Source organism: Larus michahellis, chromosome 13 (genome assembly GCF_964199755.1).
Source record: "Larus michahellis chromosome 13, bLarMic1.1, whole genome shotgun sequence".
Lineage (NCBI taxonomy): Eukaryota > Metazoa > Chordata > Aves > Charadriiformes > Laridae > Larus > Larus michahellis.
The window spans coordinates 2,552,447-2,574,664 of record NC_133908.1 but is presented as its reverse complement, the minus strand read 5'-3'; the positions used below and the strand labels follow the sequence as shown (position 1 = coordinate 2,574,664).

General features: G+C 56.0%; 1 protein-coding gene across 3 annotated transcripts in view; it reads right to left on the bottom strand.

Annotated features, from left to right (window-relative positions):
* Positions 1 to 22,218, bottom strand: part of KSR2 (kinase suppressor of ras 2) — a 92,748-nt gene that overhangs the window by 25,860 nt on the left and 44,670 nt on the right. For 2 of the 3 annotated variants that reach the window (XM_074605915.1, XM_074605916.1), the window contains exons 7-15: positions 22,097 to 22,180; positions 19,641 to 19,708; positions 19,358 to 19,456; positions 17,931 to 18,049; positions 15,102 to 15,270; positions 12,099 to 12,140; positions 11,692 to 11,758; positions 9,343 to 9,391; positions 8,095 to 8,462 (exon numbers count right to left, since the gene is read on the bottom strand). In XM_074605915.1, coding sequence (XP_074462016.1) covers positions 8,095 to 8,462; positions 9,343 to 9,391; positions 11,692 to 11,758; positions 12,099 to 12,140; positions 15,102 to 15,270; positions 17,931 to 18,049; positions 19,358 to 19,456; positions 19,641 to 19,708; positions 22,097 to 22,180 — 1,065 coding nt within the window. The remainder of the gene's footprint in view (positions 1 to 8,094; positions 8,463 to 9,342; positions 9,392 to 11,691; positions 11,759 to 12,098; positions 12,141 to 15,101; positions 15,271 to 17,930; positions 18,050 to 19,357; positions 19,457 to 19,640; positions 19,709 to 22,096; positions 22,181 to 22,218) is intronic. The other variant, XM_074605917.1, reaches the window with a different exon arrangement.

Below are 22,218 nucleotides of genomic sequence, written 5' to 3'. Positions count from 1 at the left end.
TGTTGTCAGTCGTTATCAAGATTTATCCAGCCTGATGGCCTCTTATTGATTGCGAAGGAGTGTATTCCCACGGGTCAATCAATTCTGATCCAGCCTGTGGCATGAAGTCAATACCTATTTATTATATGATCTACGAGCTCCATTATTTAACGGCGAGGAAAGGGGGAAACGCAACAGAAAGGAAAACAGGGCAGGAGGTGACGCTTTGGCTCCTGGAGTGGGTGCTCGAGCGTGGGGAGGGTTAGGGGAGGCAGGACTTCACGGTTTCTGTGCCCAAAATACACCCACGAGCAGGGAGAGAAGGCCCAGAGCTGAAGAGCATCTTGGACATCCCCGTCTTCGGGATGCGTGGCCCCAGCCTGGCACGGAGGAAAAAAAAGCGGCAGCTCCGTGCCTCAGTTTCCCTCCCGTCGGGCAGGAATTAAGAGCTCCTGCTTAACTTGCCAGGGCAGGAAAGAAGGCTGCTAGGATGTATTTTTGAGACCGGTGGGTTGCAGGGAGGAAAAAAAAAAAAAGCTAATTTGCTGTTCATTAAAGACCAAACAGCCAACATCGCTCCCTGAAGAGAACGAGGGGCTGGCAGCAAGCAGCCTGCATGGGCTTGCGCAGCCCGTCCTGGCCCCACGGATCACCCCCAGGGGAAAAAACCAAGCCGCCCCTATCTGTTTTGTCCTTTTCCTCCCATCCTTCAAATCACGTTAAATATCGGCTCAGCCCCCAGCTCCCTAAGCGTTAAGATATACAAGCCCCAAATCCTTCGCAGCTGAGCCGGGAGACCGTAAATGTCAGGAGGTTTGGCACGGGGAGAGGCTTGGAAGAGCCGAGCGGTTAACGCCGAGCTTTGCCCGGGGCTCTCCGTGCCCGTGGGGAAGGGGGTCTGGAGATGGGAGAGGATCCCCTGCGAGAAATCGGGCTTATTCCTCCCGACAGCAGAGCCAAGCGTTAGACATCACCAAAAGCCAGCATAGAAATAAATTATACGATCAAAACGACGCCCAACATTTAGCCCGGGTGGCGCAAGAAAGTTATCCCGTAAAATACAGCCGCAGCATCTCGGATATTCCTCCCATCCCTCGCTCTCGCACCTCCCCTATTAATTTGTGGCAGGTAACGCGTTCCCTGTTATTAAAGCTTTTTTGCTTTGCCGCGGAGGAAGAAAGAGCGAACTCTGTTTTCATCTTCGGTCTCTTGCGCGAGAAGAGAGCCTGGGTTTATCTTTGTTCTCGGTCCTCAGCTCCCCCCCTACCCGCTACCACCCCCGGCTCCAGGGAAGGGTTTGGGAGATGCTCCCTCTCCGGCAGAAATACTCCAAGTTCCTCTGCTTGAAAGGCACCTTGGACAAATTAATTCTCTTTATATCGCCCTGCCATGGTCAAGCTTAATTCCTAATGTTCTTCAGCGTTCTCCTTGGTCTTCCCGACGCACCACGGCAGGGCCGTAAATCACGGCCACGCAGCCCTGGGTGGGATCGCCAGCAGCTGGCGAGTTGGCTCCTGGTTGCACCCTGTAAATCCGGAGTCGCTCTGACATCGCAGTGCGATGAGAAAAGGGCCGAAACCCAGCCAGAAGTCTTTGCGCGGGCTCCCTAGTTTGAGCTTTTCGCTAAAACCCAAGTAATCTACTTAGAAAAACTGCACCAAATCCCCCACGCAAGTCAACGGGAGCTCAAACCACGGGCGAGCTCCAGCTCAACCCTCCTCTCCCCGGCTTTTCAGACCTGCTGACCTCGCTCCCTTCTCGCCAACGACGTTCCCCCACCCAACACGAGCCGTTAGTGCCCTCCAGAAAGCTGCACCCGGTGTGCTGATCCCCCCACCTCCATCTCGGACTCGGTGAGATCCAGGAACCTTAGGAAGGATCAATAAGCATTAAAATCCCCCCCCTTTTTTTTTAAAAAAAAAAAACAATTTCCCCAGAAGGAACACCCAGAATCCTAAAACCTGGTAGTTTCTGCAATCCGTTACCTTCGTGGGTGGCTCGAGCCATTTTAAAAGCATTAGAAAACTGTTAGACTTTGTCCTTTGAAGGACCTCCTGGGTGGTTGAGGCTTTACCTCCTCTCCCCATGTTGCCACCAACGGGGGCCGGCACCAGGAGCCCCAAGGAGCTGACGTGAGCTTACCCAGGCCCGGCTTTGTCTCATTCAACGCCGTCAAAAACAACTTGCCGTTTGCCTGTATGCAGCACAAATGACATTTTTTCAGTCCTTTCATTTCCACCCGGCCGAGGACTTTGATGCCGTTTCGTGCTATCCATTATGCAGCGCTCAAAGCACCGAGGCTCACATTCGCTCTTGCTCAAGACTAATTAAGATGAATGTTAACTGTCCCCACTGCTCATTACCCAAGAGAAAATCTATTAGCGGCTCTGATGGAAGCGCTCTTTGGAGTCGCCACCTCCCATTGGCAAAAGATGCTGAAAATTTCTTCCTTTCCGACCCAGATGGTAGCATTAAGAGACAACTCAGGAATCATAGAATAGTTTGGGTTGGAAGGGACCTTTAAAGGTCATCTCGTCCCAAACTCCCTGGGACACCTTCAGCTAGATCAGCGCCCCGTCCATCCTGACCTTCAATGTTTCCAGGGATGGGGCACCTCCCACCCCGCTGGGCAACCTGGGCCAGGGTCTCACCACCCTCACGGTAAAGAATTTCTTCCTTATATCTAGTTTTAATCTACCATCTTTGAGTTTAAAGCCATTACCCCTTGTCCTATTGCCACAGACCCTGCTAAAAACTCTGTCCCCAGCTTTCCCGGAGCCCCTTTAGGGACTGGAAGGGGCTCCAAGGTCTCCCCGGAGCCTTCTCTTCTCCAGGCTGAACCCCCCCAGCTCTCTCAGCCTGTCCTCCCAGCAGAGGGGCTCCAGCCCTCCCAGCAGCTCCGGGGCCTCCTCTGGCCCCGCTCCAACAGCTCCGTGTCCTTCTGCTGTTGGTGCCCCAGCGCTGGAGGCAGCACTGCAGGGGGGTCTCCCAGAGCGGAGCAGAGGGGCAGAATCCCCCCCTCGCCCTGCTGCCCACGCTGCTGGGGATGCAGCCCGGGCTGCGGGGGGTTTCTGGGCTGCCAGCGCACGTTGCCGGGGCGTGTGGAGCTTCTCACCCAGGTCCTTCTCCTCAGGTCTGCTCTCCATCCCTCCATCCCCAGCCCGTATCGATACCAGGGGTTCCCCCAACCCAGGTGCAGGACCCTGCCCTTGGCCTTGTTGAACCTCAGGAGGTTCGCACAGTCCCACCTCTCCAGCCTGTCCAGGTCCCTCTGGATGGCATCCCGACCCTCAGGCGTGTCACCGCGCCACGCAGCTTGGTGCCATCCACAAACTTGCTGAGGGGACACTCCATCCCATCCTCATCCCTCATGAATGAAGATGTTAAACAGTACTAGTCCCAATCATCTGGCCAGACCAATGGTTAAAACAGAGAAAAATCAGAGCATTAACCAAAAGCATCACGCCAACCGCAAGCTGCTGCCTCAGTTTCCCCTCCCAGCTTTTGCCTGGGGGCCATGGTATTTGGAAGGGGAGATTTCTTTCTGCTAACGAGAGCATCCTTGAATAACGCAAGCAAGCAGGAAGGAAAACGTAGGGATGTGAAAAAGCAAAAATAAACCCATCTATAAATAACCCCTCTCCGGCAGCGCCGGGCGGCACGGCGTGGTAAAGCCCCTTCCAGGGCCGGGCAGCTGCTTCCAGCGTGCCAGCAGGAAAAGTGGAGATTTCTTCAACGGCTACAAGAAACTGCTCTTTTTTTTCTTGGTGGAAAAAGTGTCCTTGAGCTACAGCCTCTGGGCACCCAGAAGAAAAAGGGGCCTATTCTGCGCGCAGCCAGTCCAGCCCCGGGGATGTGTGCGGGGAGGAGCGGGCGAGGAAATTTGGATGTCCTGGGTTTGTGTCCGTAATTAGCCCCATCAGACAGCTGGGACTGATTTTCCCCTGCTCCAAGCAAAGCCCGGTTTAAAGTTATTCCTGCAAACCCATAGGGAGAACTTGAGTCCCTGCAGAAAAATCCTGTTTGAAGAGCGATGCTTTCCCTGCTTGGCATTCGCCAGCCTCCCTCTTCCCCCAGTGCCACATCCTGGACCGTTCCCAGTATCCTCGACCATTCCCAGTATCCTCGACCATTCCCAGTCCAGCGCACACCACATTGCCCTCTTCCCAGACTCACTCCCTACGACGCCCAAGCAGCAGCTCCCAGCTGCGCCGTGGCAGAAGAGTCCCCAGAGCTGTCGTATCCCTTAGGAACGACCTGCCTATTCCAAGAACCGGAGCCAGATAAGGAAATACACGTGGGATGGAGACCTCTACATGGCAAGAAGACCTTTTCCCCACAGGAGATGATCCAAGATGTCCCAAGCAGCCCTCAAAAATGTCCAACCAAGGACAGCCCAGCCAAAGACTGCGGGCCCAAGGGCAAGGGAGCATCCCTGCGCCGGCGCCCCGGGAAATGCGAGGGATGCTTTGCCCTGAGAAGAGCCCTGGAGGTGTCTCCTGGGGAAGCACCAGCAGGACAGAGCCCCTCGGGAAGCCTTAAAGGGGAATAAACTGTGTCTGGAAATGACCTCAGGGCTAAGGGTTGCGCACTCACGCAGCCCTGGGCTTCCCAAAAATTCCCTGAGACTGGGCCCTGAGCCCCGCTTCCAGCATCCCCTTTGGTTTTCCTGTGTCCTCATGGCCAGTCCACCACCAGCATCAAGCCGATCGTGGCCCTGAAATCCCAACAGGAGGAAACCAAACGGTTTTCCAGTTGCGATTGAAAAACTACCGTGATGCGGATTCAGCCTTCGAAGAACAGGGATAAAAGCTCGGAGGCAAAGAGCAGGAAACGCTCGGAGACGTTCTGAGCACAGGTTATATTTAGGGCAATTCAAAAAAGTTGTACTTTGACCTTAAAAAAAGGACCGAGTGCAGCTGGGAAGAAAAGCAAGGCGAGCGGCGCGCTCCGCAGACCTCATATTAATGCATCAAGCTACTGCGGCGCACAGATTTATTTTGTCAAACTGTCAAAAATGGCACCTTTACGGTTTTATATGAAGAGGCATTAGAATGGAAAACGTTTCGTAGCTAAAAAAAAAAAAAAAAAAAGAAGAATATATTGCCTATATTGCCCGGGTTTTTGATATTGAATGGGATTGAAAAGCTGAGCAAACAGTGGCTTCAAAGGGACGGCGGAGCGGAGCGGGACGGAGAAGATGTTTTTTCCTGGGGGGGGGAGGCGGCGGCGCTGCCCGGTGTACCAACACGGACGGGGTTTCTGACGCCTGGACCAACACGTGTGTTTGCACACTTTTCAAAAAGCTTCTGGCCCGAAGCCGGCTCATAGATGGAGATCTGAAACGCTCCTGAATTTTCCCAGAGGACTACTTTTTTGGGGTTTTTTTGGCCCAAAATAAAAAGCCTAGTTTTTCCAGTCCCCAGCCCCCCTTTGGAGTCACCCCGTCTCCAGAGGATGCAGCCCCCAGGCTAAATGCAGCCCAGGAACCCAGCGGGGCAGGGAGTAAAACGACCGGCATGAGGAGCCCCAAATTTGGGCTTAAATCCTTCGCTGTTGATCAAGGCGGGGGAGAAGAGAAAAGCCCCCAGCCCGGCACCCACAGAGCCACCCCAGCTGGCGGGGGGACTGGAAGGTGCCACTTCCAAGGGGACATTAGGAAAGGATGATGCAATATTTCACCGCTAATGGCTGTTGGAAGCGTTACCTTTTCAGCACAGGCTTTTTGAAACGCTGCCAGGAGGCAGCTGGAAATTCAACCTCACCTCGGGGAAACTTCTCCGAGAGAAGGTAACCCGTGGCGGGATGCAAACGCGGCACCACATCAAGCCCCGTGGCTGAATACATGGTCTAGCGGTGAGGGAAATTGCCAAATACTCAAAAATAAACTTATTCCACGTGACGGCAGCCGCTCTGGGAGCGGCTGCAGCCTCCCTGCCGCGAGGCCAGCGGGGATTTTGGGATTGCCCACCCATGCAAGGAATATGCCGGGATGCTCAGTGCTGCGTTTCCCACCAGGCGCGCGGGTGACGGAGGGTACGTGGCAATTCTTTGAGACCAAGGCACCTCTGGAGCTGTTTGAGATGGTTTGGGAGACCGCAAATCCCAGCTCGTTTCCCAACCAGCTGCAAGAAGCCCCCTCCAGCAGGTGTCATAGAATCATAGAATTGCTGAGGTTGGAAGGGACCTTTAAGATCATCGAGTCCAACCTTTAACCTACCCTGGTCATATCCTCACCCTGCTGCGATGGCCCCGAGCATCACCAGCCGCCCAGCCAGCAGCTCTTCAAGCCCTCGATCTTCCTCCCCTGGCCCCATCCCAAACTCACTCTTACTAGTCCCATACCCAGTTTTGGGCAGAATAGAGACAACAGCTTCGGGAGAGGGAGGAAACGCTCCAGGAGAACATGACTTCCCTGGAGGTGGTTCAAGGCCAGGTTGGACGGGGCTTGGAGCAACCTGGGCTGGTGGGAGGTGTCCCTGCCCAGGGCAGGGGGTGGCACTGGATGCTCTTTAAGGTCCCTTCCAACCCAAACCATTCTATGATTCTACGACTTATCTTGCAAGGTTTCCCACCTCCTTGGGAGCGAGGAGACCCCCCCCATGGACAGGCTCCAGTCTCTTGGAGAACCAGCTCTCCTTGCAAATAACCATTTTTCCCACCTCTGTTGCCCTTCTGGCCATTTCACAGACCGTTTGACCTAACACTGGCATCCTGCTGAGTCTTCACACACCCGAGCTGTTTTCACAGCACTGAGTTATTTATGAAACCTCGTGTTTGCACGTGGCCAGCTGCTTTACGCAATTAGAGGCTTTTCCATGCTGTGGCAGTGCTGGAGCAGGGTCCAGACCCCATCACCCATCCAGGGACCTGACCGGGGCACCATGCCAAAAAAAAAACAAAACAAACCACCCAAAATCAACCCAGAGCAGAAGCTGCCCATCCCACCAGGTTGCATCCCTCCTGGTTAAAGCAAATCATTTCTGTCCCAAGCTCCACTTCTACACGAGATGAATCTGCCTGGACTCACTCACGTGGGTTTGCTATCTGCTTTGCAGCATAAATCACAGCACAGAATTATAGAATGGTTTGGGTTGGAAAGGACCATTGAAGGCCATCTAGTCCAAGCCCCCTGCCATGGGCAGGGACATCTTCAACTAGATCAGGTTGCTCAGAGCCCCGTCCAACCTGACCTTCCATATTTCAAGGGATGCGGCACATACCACCACGCAACACTGGCTCATTGCCAGGATCCTGAAGCGGGTCCTGTTTCTCATTAAAACTCTTTTGTTTCCTTCGTTTCCACCGTCACGTTTCTTTGAGGGACGCACAAGGGCGGTGGTGGAGGAGCACCAACCAATGATGGTGAGGTTGAGTCTCCTTTTGCTGCAGCCATTTCCACACCGGTCCAGCCCCGGGGTGTTCCTCGCTTGCAACCAGATGAGTGGGTTTCTCCATCCCTCGACAACACAACCTCAGCCAGGTGGGCCAGCTCCAGGCATTTTCTTCCCCCCCACCAAATCAGAGGATGGTTTAGGTTGAAAGGGAGATTTAAAAGTCATCTGGTCCAAGACGCCAAGATGTCCAAGTCTAGTCTGCCATAAGCAGGGACGTCTTCAACTGGATCCAATTGCTCAAAACCCTGTCCAACCTGGCCTTCAATGTTTCCAGGGATGGGGCAGCCACTATCTCTCTGGGCAACTTGGGCCAGTGTTACGCCACACTCATGGTAAAAAATTTCTTCCTCATATCTAGTGTAAATCTGCCCTCTTTGAGTTTAAAACTGTTACCTCTAGTCTTATTACAACAAGCCCTGCTAAAAACTCTGTCCCCATCCTTCTTATAAACCCTCTTTAAGTACTGAAAGGCCACAATAAGGTCTCCCCGGAGCCTTCTCTTCTCCAGGCTGAACACCCTCACCTCTCTCCGCCTGTCCTCACGGCAGAGCAATGAGCGGGCTGAAGAGCACAGAGCAGATGGAGAACATCCCTTTACTAGGGCAGGGAGGCATGGCCAGCCTTTTCTCATGAGAACATTTGACCGCAGGAAGGTGTTTTGGAAAAAAAAAAAAAAAATAAAAAAGATTCTGGCTGAGCACGAGGCGTCGGAGCCTACCTGGTGATGATGGCGAGGTGGGGAGGGCTCATGCAAGCTCCCATGAAGAGCACCACGTTCTCGTGCCGGGTCTGCCGGTATGCCATCACCTCCCTCTTGAAGGCCTTCAGCTGGTCCTCGTTGTCCCGCTCGATGTCGATGAGTCGGATGGCCACCTCCCCGTGCCAGCGCCCGTGAAAGACCTGCCCGAAGCGGCCCTTGCCGATGAGCTCGCCAATCTCCAGCTGCTCGAAGGGGATGTCCCACTCCTGGAGGAAGATGCTGGTCTGGCTGGCCTTGCGGGGGAAGTTGCGTGCGGAGAGGAGCGAGAGGTTCATCTCTTCAAAGTCATCCTCGGACTCCTGCGCCTCCTCCGTGCCTTCCTCGTTCTGCGGAGGGGCGGAAGGGAGGTGAGCGCAATAAAACAGAGGGGAAAAAAAACGGGGCCAAGGAAGATAGCGTGGACAAAACCCCACTAACGCACCTACTGCTCACTCAGACCCAGAGAAACCAGGCAGGTACCTTTCAAAGGCAACCGGGCACCTGCGTCTTATGCAAAGCCATCAGAAACCCAGATTTTGCAGGGAGGCATTTCTTTACCCCAGGGTTAATCATAGAATCACAGAATGGTTTGGGTTGGAAGGGACCTTAAAGCCCACCCAGTGCCACCCCCTGTCCTGGGCAGGGACACCTCCCACCAGCCCAGGTTGCTCCAAGCCCCGTTCAACCTGGCCTTGAACCCCTCCAGGGATGGGGCCTTAAATATAAGGGTGCGACACACGCTGGAGCATTTAATTTATTTCCCTGAAAGCAGCACTTCATCCCACCCCTGCCGAGCTGTGCTCCACCTAGTACCAACTTCTCCCAGCCCAGCACCCCTCGGTCTGCAGCCCCCAACCCCCGTGGGATGGGTCCGGCTTCTCTCTTGAAGCTCAGGATTGATGACGCCCATTAAAAGCCGCATCCTCCCCTTCCACCCTTTCCTCCCCACCGCATTTTTAACGCATCTCAGAAAAGCTCACGGAGTTATAAACTTGAGGGCAGACACGAGGCCCACCAGGGTCCCCCTTCATGGGGTGGGGACACGGGTGCCTGAGCAGGATCAGGCCTGGCCATGAATTCAATTATCGGCGATTTCACTGCACAGGTGCTAATTACTGGTGATTTCACTGCACAGGTGCTAAACTTAGCTGGTTCCTGTGAAACGTGGCCCAGGACGCGTATAAAATAAAGGCCCGTTAAGCAGAGGAGCGAGCCCGGCCATCTCACCTCCGAGGTGGGCTCCACTTCAATTTGAAGCAATGGGTTTCCTTCCAGGCTGTTAAAAGAATTAGCGAATTACCGCCGGGTGAAAACACGGTGAGGTGGGGAGCACGCCCGGGCATCGAGTCCTGCGTCCCGCAGCATCGCTCCGCACCAGGACTAAAGGGATCGGGGAGGAGAAGTACCGGGCTTGCCGCCGATCCGGGAAAACCCACCCCTTCCCACCACCCATGCCCTGGCTGCCTCCATCCCTGAGGACGGCTCCGGGTGCTCACCCGGGAGGCGGGGGAGTATAGCGAGGATGAGCAATATTGATTAACGCATTAATTAACATCGGCTGCGTGAAGGTCCAGGATGGATTGGGCGATGCGGGAGCACACGGCCAGGTCTCCATCCCGTCGCCCAAAGCGCAGGGTGCGGAGGATGCCCCGTGGCCGTGCGCCCCAGGAGGTGTCACCCCCGGCTAACGCGGGGGCAAGGGAAGAGTGACACCCTCGAGGCAGCGCTGGGGCAGGCGTTCACGCCATCTTTAGGTGGTTCCTAAGATCAAAATTATCTTCCCAATTAACACCAGCCAAAGCAACAAGCGCGGCTCATTAGCAGCCAGAAGAGAAGAAAACATGTTTTTCAATTTTTTTCTTTTTTTTTTTTTTTTTTTTTGAGAAGTGGAGGTTTCAAAGACCCTCCCTGCAGCAAGAGCACCCGAATTTGCCTAGTTTCCCAGCTCCCCAGGCCAGGGGCTCCTCTTTTTCTTCTCCATTTACGTAGCACCTCCCCACCGCCAGGTCCCTCACCAGGGTCTCGCTGCACCCGCCAGTTAACAGAGAATTAGGGAAATTCCGTGGGGAAGATCAGCTGGAGCACCTCGGGTGGTTTTGAGCATAAAGTAAATAGATTCTAAATTATTCTTATCGATAAAATAAATAAGAGCATCCCCTCCCAGGGACAGCAAGGATCAGAGGAGAGGTGTAATGCTCCCCGAGCCACTCGGACAGGGTGGTCCTGTGCTTCCCCATCCCATTCAATTGCCACTAAAGAGCTATAAATCCAGGGGAGACACAGCTGCATGGGCAAAAGGAGCCGACCCCGATATTTCAAGCATCACGGAAAGCCCAGGTGGATGCAGACGACTTCTGCCGCCCATCACGATGCGGGGGCGGTTTGCAGGAGCAGCAGTCTCCTCCTGCCTGCTCTTTAACCCAGGCACGGATACCTGTCTCCTGAGTATCCGAAGCCGAGTCTGCTCTTTAACCCAGTCAAGCCCAGCATAACCTCAGCGGCTCCCGCGGGTTATTTTCAGTGGGGCGAGCAAGAGGAGAATCACAGATTTTTGCATATTGAAAGCTGTTTTCCCTGCAGGCGCCCGCCAGCCCCTACCCCTGATACCTTGCCTTAGCCAGGGAAGGAAAAAAAAAATAAAAATATATATATAAGGCTTTGACTTAACCACTTTGCCATTAATTTTCCAGCCACCAGCAGAGACCGAGGCTCCATCCCTGTCTCTCCCATCACCTCCCCCGGAGGCGAGATCCGCCGGACCCCCCCGGCAGTCGCCGATGGAGTTTGGAGAGCGTGGGTGAGCCGGACACAAACCACATGGCAGCCTGGAGCCAGACCCTATCCGTTAAACTCCTGGCTTGTAAAAGCCCTCAAAAAAAAAAAAAAAAGGCATTTATAAAAAGGCTCGGCAAGAAACGTAACGTCGCTGCCAGGGCGGCGCGGGCACGAGGACCTCGGCGAACGCCGGGTGCGGCAAAGCAGCTCGGACCCGACCTGCTGGGGACAGCTGGTCCTAATAACGCCGATCAGACGCCGCAGCTCAAAACTCATTTCAGTGCAAAGTTTATCGGGCTTGAAAATATTACAGGGGGGCAGGGGGGGACTGCAAGGACCACCTTTACTAAAACTGCCTCAAAGACCCTGGTTCTCCGCTTATAATTTAATAGGAGATTAATCACCTGGGCTTTGGCTTCTCGGACTGAAAGTCTTTTTTTTTTTTCCCTGATGGCGAAGCGCTGGGCATGGCTGTGGGTTATAAATCAATCCCCTGCCCTCTCCTTTCAACCTTTCTCCTCCCCGAGACACGAGCCAGAGCCAGGAGCCGGGTTAGGGCAGCAGGAACACCGTGGGGTGGGGGTGGGGGGTTTGTGTGTAACCCCGACCAACCACCCCAACCTGCCCAAAAGGCATCCCTGAGCCCCAAACCAGTCCTGCAAAGCCAGGGGAGCACCCATGGGTGCCTGGAGGAGGTAGGGTGCGGAGGATGCACTTCCTGGGGAGGGGAAAGTGGCGCTAGCTGGGAGGAGGAGGGGAAGGAGGAGGAGGAGGAGGAGGAGGAGGAGGTGGAGGACTCACATGGGGTTAGAGTTGACGGGGTGGAGGATCACCTGCGGGGCTCGGGTCGGCGTCTCGGGTACCACATCTGGGGAAAAGAGAGAGTGGAGTGAGAGCGGGCTTGGGAGGCACCAGGAGCCCCTTCCAGTGCTGGGGGCACCCAGGAGAACAAAAATCCCACCGAACATCTCCCTCCATCCCATTCAGTTACATCCAGGTCCAATTTAGTTACACCCTTAGCTACAGCTGGGTGTAATTTAGGGCCACCCAGCCCTGCAGCATCTTAGTAGCGCACGGTCCGGCGAAAATATACTGGTTTTAGGGAGAAATCCCACCCCAGCACAAACCCCCTGCACAAATCCAGGGGTTCGGAGAGCCAGCCATGCATCCCCCTCCCCTCAGCACCCCACGTTACGGGAGAGACTCACCTGGGAAAATGAACTGCTGCTTGTACTTGTAGTAATGGGAAGCTGGAAAAGAGAAAAGGGGGGGTTAAGCATGGACCCGCAGAGCCAGATGCTGGAAAGAGCCCAACCTGTGCCCAATTCTGCACCATGAAACATCAGCCCCAGGTCCAGGGCATCCTCCGCATGACCCAACTACCGCCATCTCTCTGGAGGATGCCACCCACGATGGCACATAGGGTGTCCAGGACAAAAAATTAAGCCCTTAGCCCTCTAACGATCTGTCTGGATTATAATTTAATCTTTGCCACCACTAGTTACTGCTCTACACCATTCGGAGAGTCTCGATGTCATCTGCAAAGCCGTCGGTACCTGGTTGCCAGCAAAAGCCCAGGGGGTTGGAGTGCTCGGCTCCCAACCGGCCTTTGGGAACCACTCGGCATTGTGGAAACACCGAGCCATGGATTTGCAGCTGCTGCCCATTTTTGCCTGATCTAGCCCATCTAACTGCATTGTTTTGCCATGCTTCAGAGATACGTCCTTCTGGGCTCCCTGCCTGCCTCCCGGTGCACTGAAAGGAGCCGACGGCTCTTGGCAGCCCCACGAGCCGCTGCCCAGATCTGGGTGGTGGTCCCCTCCATCGGCTCCCCGTTGTCAGCAGGCAAAGCCCAAGGGTTGATTTGACTCGCTTGGGCAGGTAGGTCATGGGTATGAGGCAAGACAGAGCTGCTGAGGCCATCAGATGTTGGCACTAGTTCAGAAGGCACCGTCTCCTTAAGCTTCAAGACACCAAAGACCATCCCTCAACTTCTCTCCAGCTTCGAGACCCTGAAGACCGACCTCAGCTCTGCAGTGGGACCTAAGCACCCCCGAGTCAAGATCAAAGGAGACTCGGAGGTAATTCTGGCCGAAAAAGGTCACCGTGTTGCAATTTCCGAGCTCAAATCCTAATCCCTGAGATGACCATCTTGATGAGATGAACCATGGAGAGCTTCCCGTGCAGGAAGATAAAAGGACGGTAAGTCCTGCTTTGTGTCAGACCGGCTCCCGTTCGCCACAGGGCTCTGCTCATCATGGACATGAAAGCAGAGACCAACCACCTCCCAGAGCTGCCGGGTCTGATCCTGCCCCACTCCATCCCTGCCAGCCAGGCAAGTGTGCCAGGGGCTCCCTGCGGTGGCTCAGCCATGGTGGCAGTGACAGCATGTCCAGGTCCCCATAAGAAGATGCTGCTGCCCACTGTGGGGGTTGCTTCTGTGGTTTCTGCTTTAAGCAACAAGAAATAAGATCTCAAAAGACCTGCAGAGAGGTCTCTGCTCCAGCAGTGATGCATGACTGGGTCACCAAACGCTGGACCTTCTGTCCTCTCCCCCCAGCCCCAGCAGGCACGGTCCAGGGCTTGCCCAGCAAGCAGTTTGGGGCTGTTAATCACTGTGAGCGCGGCTATGGCGCTGCTGAGACATCAGGATGCTTCGGCTCTGGCTGGACCACCATGAACTCGGTTATACCAGCACGGAAACCCACGCCGTGGACTATCCTCCCAGCACTTGGAGGCTCGAGGGCTGTGGCTGGTGAAATCCCAACCTGGGGAGCAGCAGAGGAAGCCAAGCCACTCCTTGACAGATGGGTCACTCCTTGGGGCGCTCATTCTTCCTCGCAGGTCCTCCGCTGTCTTCCTCACACCCCTCCAGCATCCCTCCTGAGCCCCGGACACTCCAGCGAGCGAGACTTGTGCACGGCCGCAGCCTCTCCGGGTACACAAGGACTGTGTTGGTTGGTTGGTGATTGGGGTTTTTTTCCCAGCTTTTGGAAATGTTTGTTATTGCGGTGATGGATCCTGCCAGTCAAATCCCCCCTCGCCTCCCTCCTCCTCCTCCTCCTCCTCCTCGCTGAAGGCTTGTCAAGATGGAAGGGAGGGCCCACCATGGCGCAGCAAGATCAACAGAGCACGAAGGTGCCGTCTGGTTCCCGCGGAGAAGCATTCCTGACGCTCCTTCCTACCGGACCAGTTCATGAACCCTGGGGGTTTTGGGATGCAGGAGGGACCCCAACCTCCTGGCTGCTGTCCCATCAAAGAGGCTCAAGGCCACAGACCAAACAGGGGTCACCAGCCCTTGGGGCGGCCATAAGTGCTTCAGTATCTCAGAGATGAGCGAGTGCCACGGCTCCCTCTCCTCTCCTCTCGCCAGGCCCTTTTTGGGAGCGGCTGGAGAGGCAGGTGGGTGGCTGAGGACAGCTGACCTCCTCCACGCTGCCAGGAGCGATGCTGAGCTGTTCCCCTCCAGGAAGGGACCTTCCTTGGAGCAGCAGCAAAGACATCCCAAAGGCAGCCGCACTGGGACAGGCTTCAGCGCATCCTCAGTGCAGGAGAAGCTTTTATGGCCATTTAATGCAACTCCTGTGTCCTGCAGCCACCGTGACCAAATTGCCTCTTCCACCATCCCTGAAAAGCCTGAGCTCCAGGAGCAGATGGATCCCAGGTACCCAGGCAAGACTCTGTGGGACAAGCTACCTCAGATACCCCCAACATCAGCTACTCCCAACTGTGACCCCACATGCGCTGCCAACAAGCTTGTTGGGGGTCCATCACCCCAAAGACACAGTGAAGTCAACCCAAGTTACCCCCATAGAGGGGTAAGACCTTGTTTCCCGTTTGCTGTTGAGGCAATGCAATGGGCACACGCCATGGAGAAGTCATGTCTGGAAAGGTTTTTGCAGCCTCAAGCGCAGCAGGTTGCCCACTGAGGTTCTGTTGGCTCCATCCTTGGAGGTTTTCAAGACGAAACTGGATCAGGCTTTGAGCTCTGACCCTGCTTCAAGCAGGAGGTTTCACTAGAGACTCCCAGGCTCCCTCCCAAGCTGAATTATCCTAAACTCATCTTTGCTGCTCATTTCTGCTTCCAACTTTTCCCCATCCCAGTGTAAGTCCAGGCAGGCAAGCAGCTGGAGCAGACCCTTACCCTGAGGACACCGCAGGGCACGAGCCCCTTTCATCGGGCAGATGTGGAGGTGAGGAGCTCACGGTACCTGGCAAGTTGAACTGCTTCTGCTGGCGCGGGCACTGCGGGGAGGGGTGCAGGGGGGACGGGGGCGTTGCGCTGGGCGGCAGCGGTGGGGCCGGTGAGGAGGGTGTGGAGGAGGTGGTGGAGGAGGGGTTGCTGCTGGAGTCTGGCTGGTAGGGCACTGGGATATGGTCCTGTGGGACATGGGGAAGGAAAGAAGAAGAGAGGAGCTGGTGAGAGCAGTGCCGGCCAGTGCCACCCCAAGGTGCTCCACTGTAGAGGACCCCAAATGACAAGTGAGAGCTACACAGGTCACCCCAGTCCCCCGTTTCCAGAATCCCTCAAAAACAACCGGAGCCCCAGCCTGGCCTTTCCCAAAACCGTTAGTATTCACAGTTTGCACCAAGGCCATTTCACACCAGAAATGGGGCTCCTTTGCCAGCCCCTCCATGCTACGCACCCACAGTTGAGGGCTTCCCAAACCTTGCTGGCTCTGCAGAGCCGTGGCCACCAAGACCAGAGCTGAGGGACACATCCCTGGGGTTCGGTCCTCAGAGACATCAAGGTCCTGGCAGCTTCTGCCAACCTCCTTCAAGCCAAAAATCCAGTGCCTGTCTTGGAGCGGGGAGCTGAGCTGAGGCAGGTTTGAAAGGATCAGCCAACACATCCCAAGACACCCCTTGCCTTGCGTTGACCCTTCCTAACCAAGGCAAGGATGGCAGCTTCAGGTGCACCTCTCCAAGGCACACTGTGATGGGTGAGAAAGGACCACCGGGAGCAAACGGGGAGGAGAACCTGCCTGCCTATCTTAGATCTGAGCAGGAAAATTGACACCAGGATTTCCCACCTTGCTCATGACTTTGCTGCCCCACTTGAAGACACTTAACAGGGTCTGACCTTCGGCAGCACTGAGTATTCCCATCTCCGGACAGGTGAACCCGTGGCAAGATCCCTCCAAAGGTCAGAAAATCTACACGAGCCTCCCCCAGCAGGTACTTTTGTCCAAATTGATTAATTTTGAAATGAGCTGGGCTTTCTAAGAAACCCACATACGTTTTATAGAGACCGTCCCGACGCGCACGACTCCAGGTCCATTATTTTTCAAACCAACGCTGAAACCCATTAACGATAATAAGATTTCAACGGTACTGCCAGAGAAGAGGGTGTCTCTAAAGAAACGCTTTTAGAGACGTCAAAGTTAGAAGGGGCCCCCGTTGCATAAAGCATATTATAGAGGAAACTTTCACCAGAATGGGAGTCAAAGCCAAATATATATATATTTGGCATATATATACACATACACACTGGCATTTTCGTGCTCTGGTTAAAGAAAAGCCAGAAAAGGTGAAAGAACTGCATGGCGGAGGCAGAAGGAGAAACAGGGCTGATAGCTCACTGATAAAGGCGTTGGGTGTGAAGGGTGAGTCATTTCCCCGGTGCCCTCTAATAAAATGAACCAAAATCCCTGGAAGGACAGGCACTAAAAAGAAAAACGCATCTCTCTCTCTCTCTCTCGAATACCTCCAGTAGCTCTCCGGCCTCAAAAAGCCATTTGCACCTCCCCGTAAGGACAGCACCAGAGCAGATCATCGCGCTAAGGATCTCCTAAGAGGTTTAGGTTTTAACCGCATCCCGGAGAACATCATCCAGTACCCAGCCTTTGCTGAGAGCCAGAAGATGCTGAGGTGCGGGAGGAGCCGGGGTTGTTGGTGGCCGGGGGGGTCCTGCCAGGGTTTTGACCACCTCTTCCCCACCAACCCCAGGTTTTCCCTCGCTTCCAGCCTGCAAACTCCTCGCCCTGCCTACCCCACAGACCTGTGCTAGCTCCTGCCGCCCCTGAGAAATCTTCCACCGAAGGCAACAGGCTCTAAATGTCACCAAAAATAACCCCCCGCCATTTCATTGCTCTTAACGCAGGGCAGAAGGAAGCGAGCCAGGCGCGCTGTCGGGTCTGGCTTGACCAGCTTTGCCAGGGACACAATCAAATTCTGGGCTCGTTTGATTTGTAACAATAAATCTGTTATTTACGGAACTCTCGGCGGGTAGCAGAGACTTCAAACCACCCCAAAATCAGCTTAGATGTGGAGACTGAGAGCCCCCAACGGAGCAGGACCGGTAGGACACAGGCTCTTTTGGAAAGTGCTGATCCCGTTTTAGTTTTAAAAGAAATAACCTCGGCGGCCGCCACCCACGCTGGGAAAACCCAAGGGGCGAGGGGTTCGCGGCTGGGCTCATCCGGCCTCTACACCGAGCTCCGCTCCTTGGTTTAGCGCCGGTCCATGGGATTATTCTTTTGTAATTTAAGCCCCCGAGCAGGTTTCTAGGCAGCTCCTACCCTGCCCGCTGCCATACCCATCAGCCCCATAGCTGTGGATGTGCCTGGAGACCCACGGAGCCACCTGCAAGGCTTGGGCCCGGCAGATGGCTGAGGGGCTGGGAGATGCCCCATCCTGGGGAGGACAACCCACCGGTCCCCTCCTGCCCCAAACACAAGGTCAGGGCACGGCCCCTTTTTGCTTTTAAATTCCTTCTTTTAGAAATTACTCTCCGAGCTGGGCTCCCACCCAGCAAATGGAGTTGACGCTCCGGAAGGCTGTGCCCTGGGAAAGCTGCTGCACCTCCCGCCAGGAGCAGCCCCCGCTGGAAGAGCTGAGGCCGAGGGGGTGGCTCTAGTCACCCAACTTGGGTGACATTTGAAAACGCCACCGGCTTCGGTCCCCTGGGCTGCAAAAGCAGCAGCTGCACGGGAAGAACCGTCAAAAGCCGCTGATGGGGAAGGGAGGGGGGGGGGGGCTGGTCCCCTTTGGCGGGGGTGGGCACAAAGGAGGCGTTGGGGGCCGGTAGAGCAGCTCACCTTGTTGAGTTTGTTGGTTTTGGGGAGCGTCTGGCTGACGTGCAGGTCGGAATACCTGGGGGGTTTGCGCACGGGGTTGTTGATATCGCAGGGCACCGACTCTGTCCGGACTAACCTTGCTGGATTAAGAAGGGAGAGAGGGCGGGGGGGGGGGGGGGGGGGGGGAAGGGGAATGGAGAGGTGGGGGAGAGAGATGGAGAGACATCAAAGCTTCGAAGGAGCACTCGGGGTCACCCTGCGCTTGCAAACCGCTCTTGGATCGCTCTCCAAAGCAATTCCCTGCGGCACCTCCAGCCGCTCGGCTCCTGGCCCGGGATGGCAGCCAGCCTTCGGGCTACCCCCTGCACCCAGGCTACAGCCAAACCCCCCTACCTGGGATGTGGGGAAGGCTTTAAGCCCCCCACGGTAGGATGCCAACTGCACCCCCGCCGAGGGGCTGCAATCTGGGGAGGCTCAGCAGCCACCCCATGAGCTGGGGGCGGGGGGGGTCAGCCAGCATCAAGAGGAGGCACCCTCCTCTTCCTCGCCACAGATCTTTGGGGCAAGGGGAAGGAGCCCGCTCAGAGCACCCTGCTCTTGGCGGGGAGGGTTTTTTTTGGGGGGGACAAAGGCAGCCTACAGCCCCCAGGGGACTCAGGAACGGGCTGGCTGCAAGGCAACGTATTTAAAAGCTCTTTTTTTGGCGGGGGGGGGGATGTATTTCACTGATGCTGAGGCCACCCCCAAGCCACGCCGCTCCTCACTCCCGTGATAAAACACACGGCTCCGGCTCTTCCAACACGGCAGACCCCAATCCTGGGAGCCCGCCTGCCCCCCGGCAGCGCGGGCCGCTGCTTTCCCTGCCTCTCGGTCAGGGTTTGCGGCATCTCAGAGCATGATTTTGAGGGGGGGTGGGGGTGCCTTCTGCCCCTTCCACCCACGTTTGCGGCAAGCAAGGACACGGAGGCTGCAAAATTGCCCCCCGCTGTGAGCCGCGGCAGCCCCGCTGGCCTTGCGAGGTGCCACCACCGCAACGCGATTCCCCGCGACTGAAGGGCTGAGCGTGAGGTTGGTGGTGGCATTTAATAGGCAATAACGGCCGTAAGAGCTCGAAATTCAAGGCAACGGTCGTTGGAAGGGTCTCCCTTAGGCGGTTCACTGGCCGTCGGGGGAGCACTCGGCCAAAATCTGGAAGAAAAGAAGTGGGAAGCGGCGCCTGTCGTCCTGCTGCAAAGTTCTCCCTCCTCGGCGGATTTGAGGACGGGCTCTCCCAGAAGAGAGCGGGATACGGCAGCTCCGAAAGCAGCGGGAGCATGGGCAGGGGCACGGCCGCGTCCCCGGGGCGGGGACCCCCATGCACCGAGCAGCGCCGCGGGAGGTTTGGGGGTCCCACGCGTCCGGCCCTAAGCTCTCGACGGTAGCGAAAGGCTAAAACCTGTTGCACTTACCCCGTGCGGTGGGGAATCTGAAAAGAAAAGGAGGCAGGGGAAGGGTGGGTGGAAGTGGTTTGCAATGCAAATCTGCCTCGCCCCGAACGGCTCGTCTCCCTACAAGCGGAAAAAACGGTGGGTAAAAATTTCACAGAGCGCGCCCAAAGCGGTTCGGGAGCCTCTGGCCCGCCGGCCTGGCCGTCAGCGAGGGGTCGGGCTCCCGAATCGCCCCGGGGGGCTTCTGAAAGTTTTACCTGGCGGCAACATCCACGGAGGCAGAAGGGGGAAGAAAGGCCCTTACCTCCGCGGTGGATGATCAGCAGGTGACACGGAGGGGCCTCTTTGGTGCATTTGTTGTGGCACTTGAGCCTGGGCAGGGAATAGAGAAAAAGGCGTGAGAAGGGAGGGAGAAGGGGATGAGGAGCATCCCAGTACGGCCGGAGGGATGCGGCTCGGAGCAGGGAGCAGCGCTGCAGCCCGGGGACCCTTTTTCCACCCAGGAAGGCGACTTAAAGTCATATTTTAGTTATACACAACCCCTGGGTGTTGCGTATAACCACATTGGGTGCCTGGGTGGTCCCAATGTCCAACCCTCCTGAATCCCTGCAGCTTGTTCTCGGGAAGACTTGTGATTCCCAAGCCGCCCGCCCGGGCTGTGGGCACAGGGCTAAGAAGCGAGGTGGGATGCACGTCCCGGGATGCACATCCCGGAGCATCAGGGCTGTTGGCTGGGAGGAGGCAGGGGCTGCATGCCGTGGGCAAACGAGAGCCGCGGAGGGTCCATCTGTCCCGACGGAGGGATACAGGAACCCCCAAACCCTGTCTCTGCCGGCTGCGGGGCACCAGCCACCCACCAGCCAGCTCCAGGCTGCCCCAAAATTGCCATTTCTGACAACTTCGGCTGAAATAAAAGGAGTAGAGACCCCCACTCGAGGGAAAGCGACCATCCAGCGCTAACGCCGCTTTCCGCTTCATTAAATTCAGGGGCAGCCAAGGGGAAGGAAGCGGCTGCCCCGGCCCCCCTTTGGCTCCCGCTGAATCTCTGCCGTTGTGCTTTATTACCTAGCTTTATTACCAGGACATTTAACAAAAATAATGAGAGCATTTAGGGCTAACGTTGAATATTCTGCAGAGCTTTGCCCGGTTTCGCAGAGCCGGGGCAGGAGTCTCTGGAGGGTTTCACCCCCGGGTCATGCATATAGGCATAAGCAGGCTCCCGTGGCCCCGAAACCTTCCCCTTCCTTCTTAATTAGGGATGGAAACGAGTCCCGGGCTCACGCTCTGCCGCAACAGCCCCAACGGAGCAGGGAGAGCCACAGGGGGAAAAGGGGAAGAAGAGGAAAAGATTTAAAAAAAAAAAAGACAAAGGTAAAGGACTGGGGGGGGTGGGGTGGGAAATAGAAGGCAGCTACAAGTCAATGAGCTGGGTAATGAAAATTCAGGAGCCGTGCACGTTAGCTTTTATTACAAAGCCGTTCCTAGAGGGAAAGGCAGAGATTAATTCAGCAGACGAGGCTTGGGGAGAGATTTGGGGTCTGTTTGTTTGTTTTACCTCCTGCTTCTGGGGGAAGCGGCGCCGGAGCCGGGTGGCAAAGCCGGCGAATCTAAATACTTCGTTCACCCGAACTTCTAAAAACCGGGGGATTTATTTGGTCTTTTCTGAGCGACTACAAGCAGCAAGACGGACACAGAGCCGGAGCATCCCAGCATCCCTCCTCCTGCGCGGGGACCAGCCCCGGGGCAGGCAGGGACTACGGGCGGCAAAGCCTCCAGCTGCTTGAGCACCCAATGCCATAGGAATCGCCGCTTTAAAATCCGTATATTCAATAACGTCACTTCCAGAAAACCCCCCACCAGCCGCAGAGTAACCAGGCATTTCTTGCCCAGGTTTAAATCCCCATTTGCTAACTCATCAGCATTTAATCGATGGCGATGGTTATCGCTTCGTAGCTCCGGCTAACTCAGTTACCCGCAGACCACGGGCCTATTCCCAGCACTCGGCCCTGGAAAAGGCGATCCTGTCTCCAGAAGCAGCTTTACTAAGCGCCGATGGCTGCACGATACTGTGGAAGAGCCGGGCTCCGCCGGATTTAAAGCAGCATAAGCGGCCCCAGCCCCTGCCTCGCTCCCTTTTTCCAGTCCCTCTCCTTTGCGTCGCAGCTTAACTGCGGTTTGGGGTGGGTCGGCTCCCTCGGTGCCATGATATTGCCAGGAAAAAAGAGGAGCACAAGACTTTTGCCGTAGCGAAAAATAAAGGATACAGCCCAAGGCTGTGGGTAAACCACCCCCCCACCCCCACCCCACCGATGCCCGGTGCCTGCACGCAAGCCATGCTCTTGTCCGAGCCGCTCTTCACCCCCGGTCCAGCTCATCCATCTCCCCATCTCCTGCAGATAATTCCGCACGTAACCCTATAACGTGAGCATGTAAAGCCAGGCCAGGGGCGGCAGGGAGCGGGGAGGCTGTCAGGATCTGAGTCAGAGCTCTGGAGCGAGCAGAGCCCGGGTCTGGTGAGCAGCATCCTCCCCCAGCACCCCGCTCCCATCCCCGGCACGCAGACCCAACCTCAGCCCCGGTTTTGGGGCGTTCTTCACCCGATTTCACGTCTCGTTAAAGCTTCCTGCAAGGATGAGCTGGCAAGAGGCTGGTCTGTCTCCCCGTGCCCAAGCCCCTGCTCAGCTCCACCAGCGAAACCCCAATTATCCCCCTGGCAACGTTAAAGAGCGACACAGAAAAGGCTCCGGCACCGCGCCGTACTTGCAGTTTTTGCATTTTAAGCCGAACAACATTCCTTTCCCGCAGACGGTGCAGGTCTGAGACATCCAGTACTTGGTGGAAAACCTGCGGAGAGAAACAGGGAGAGACGAAGCTGCATCACC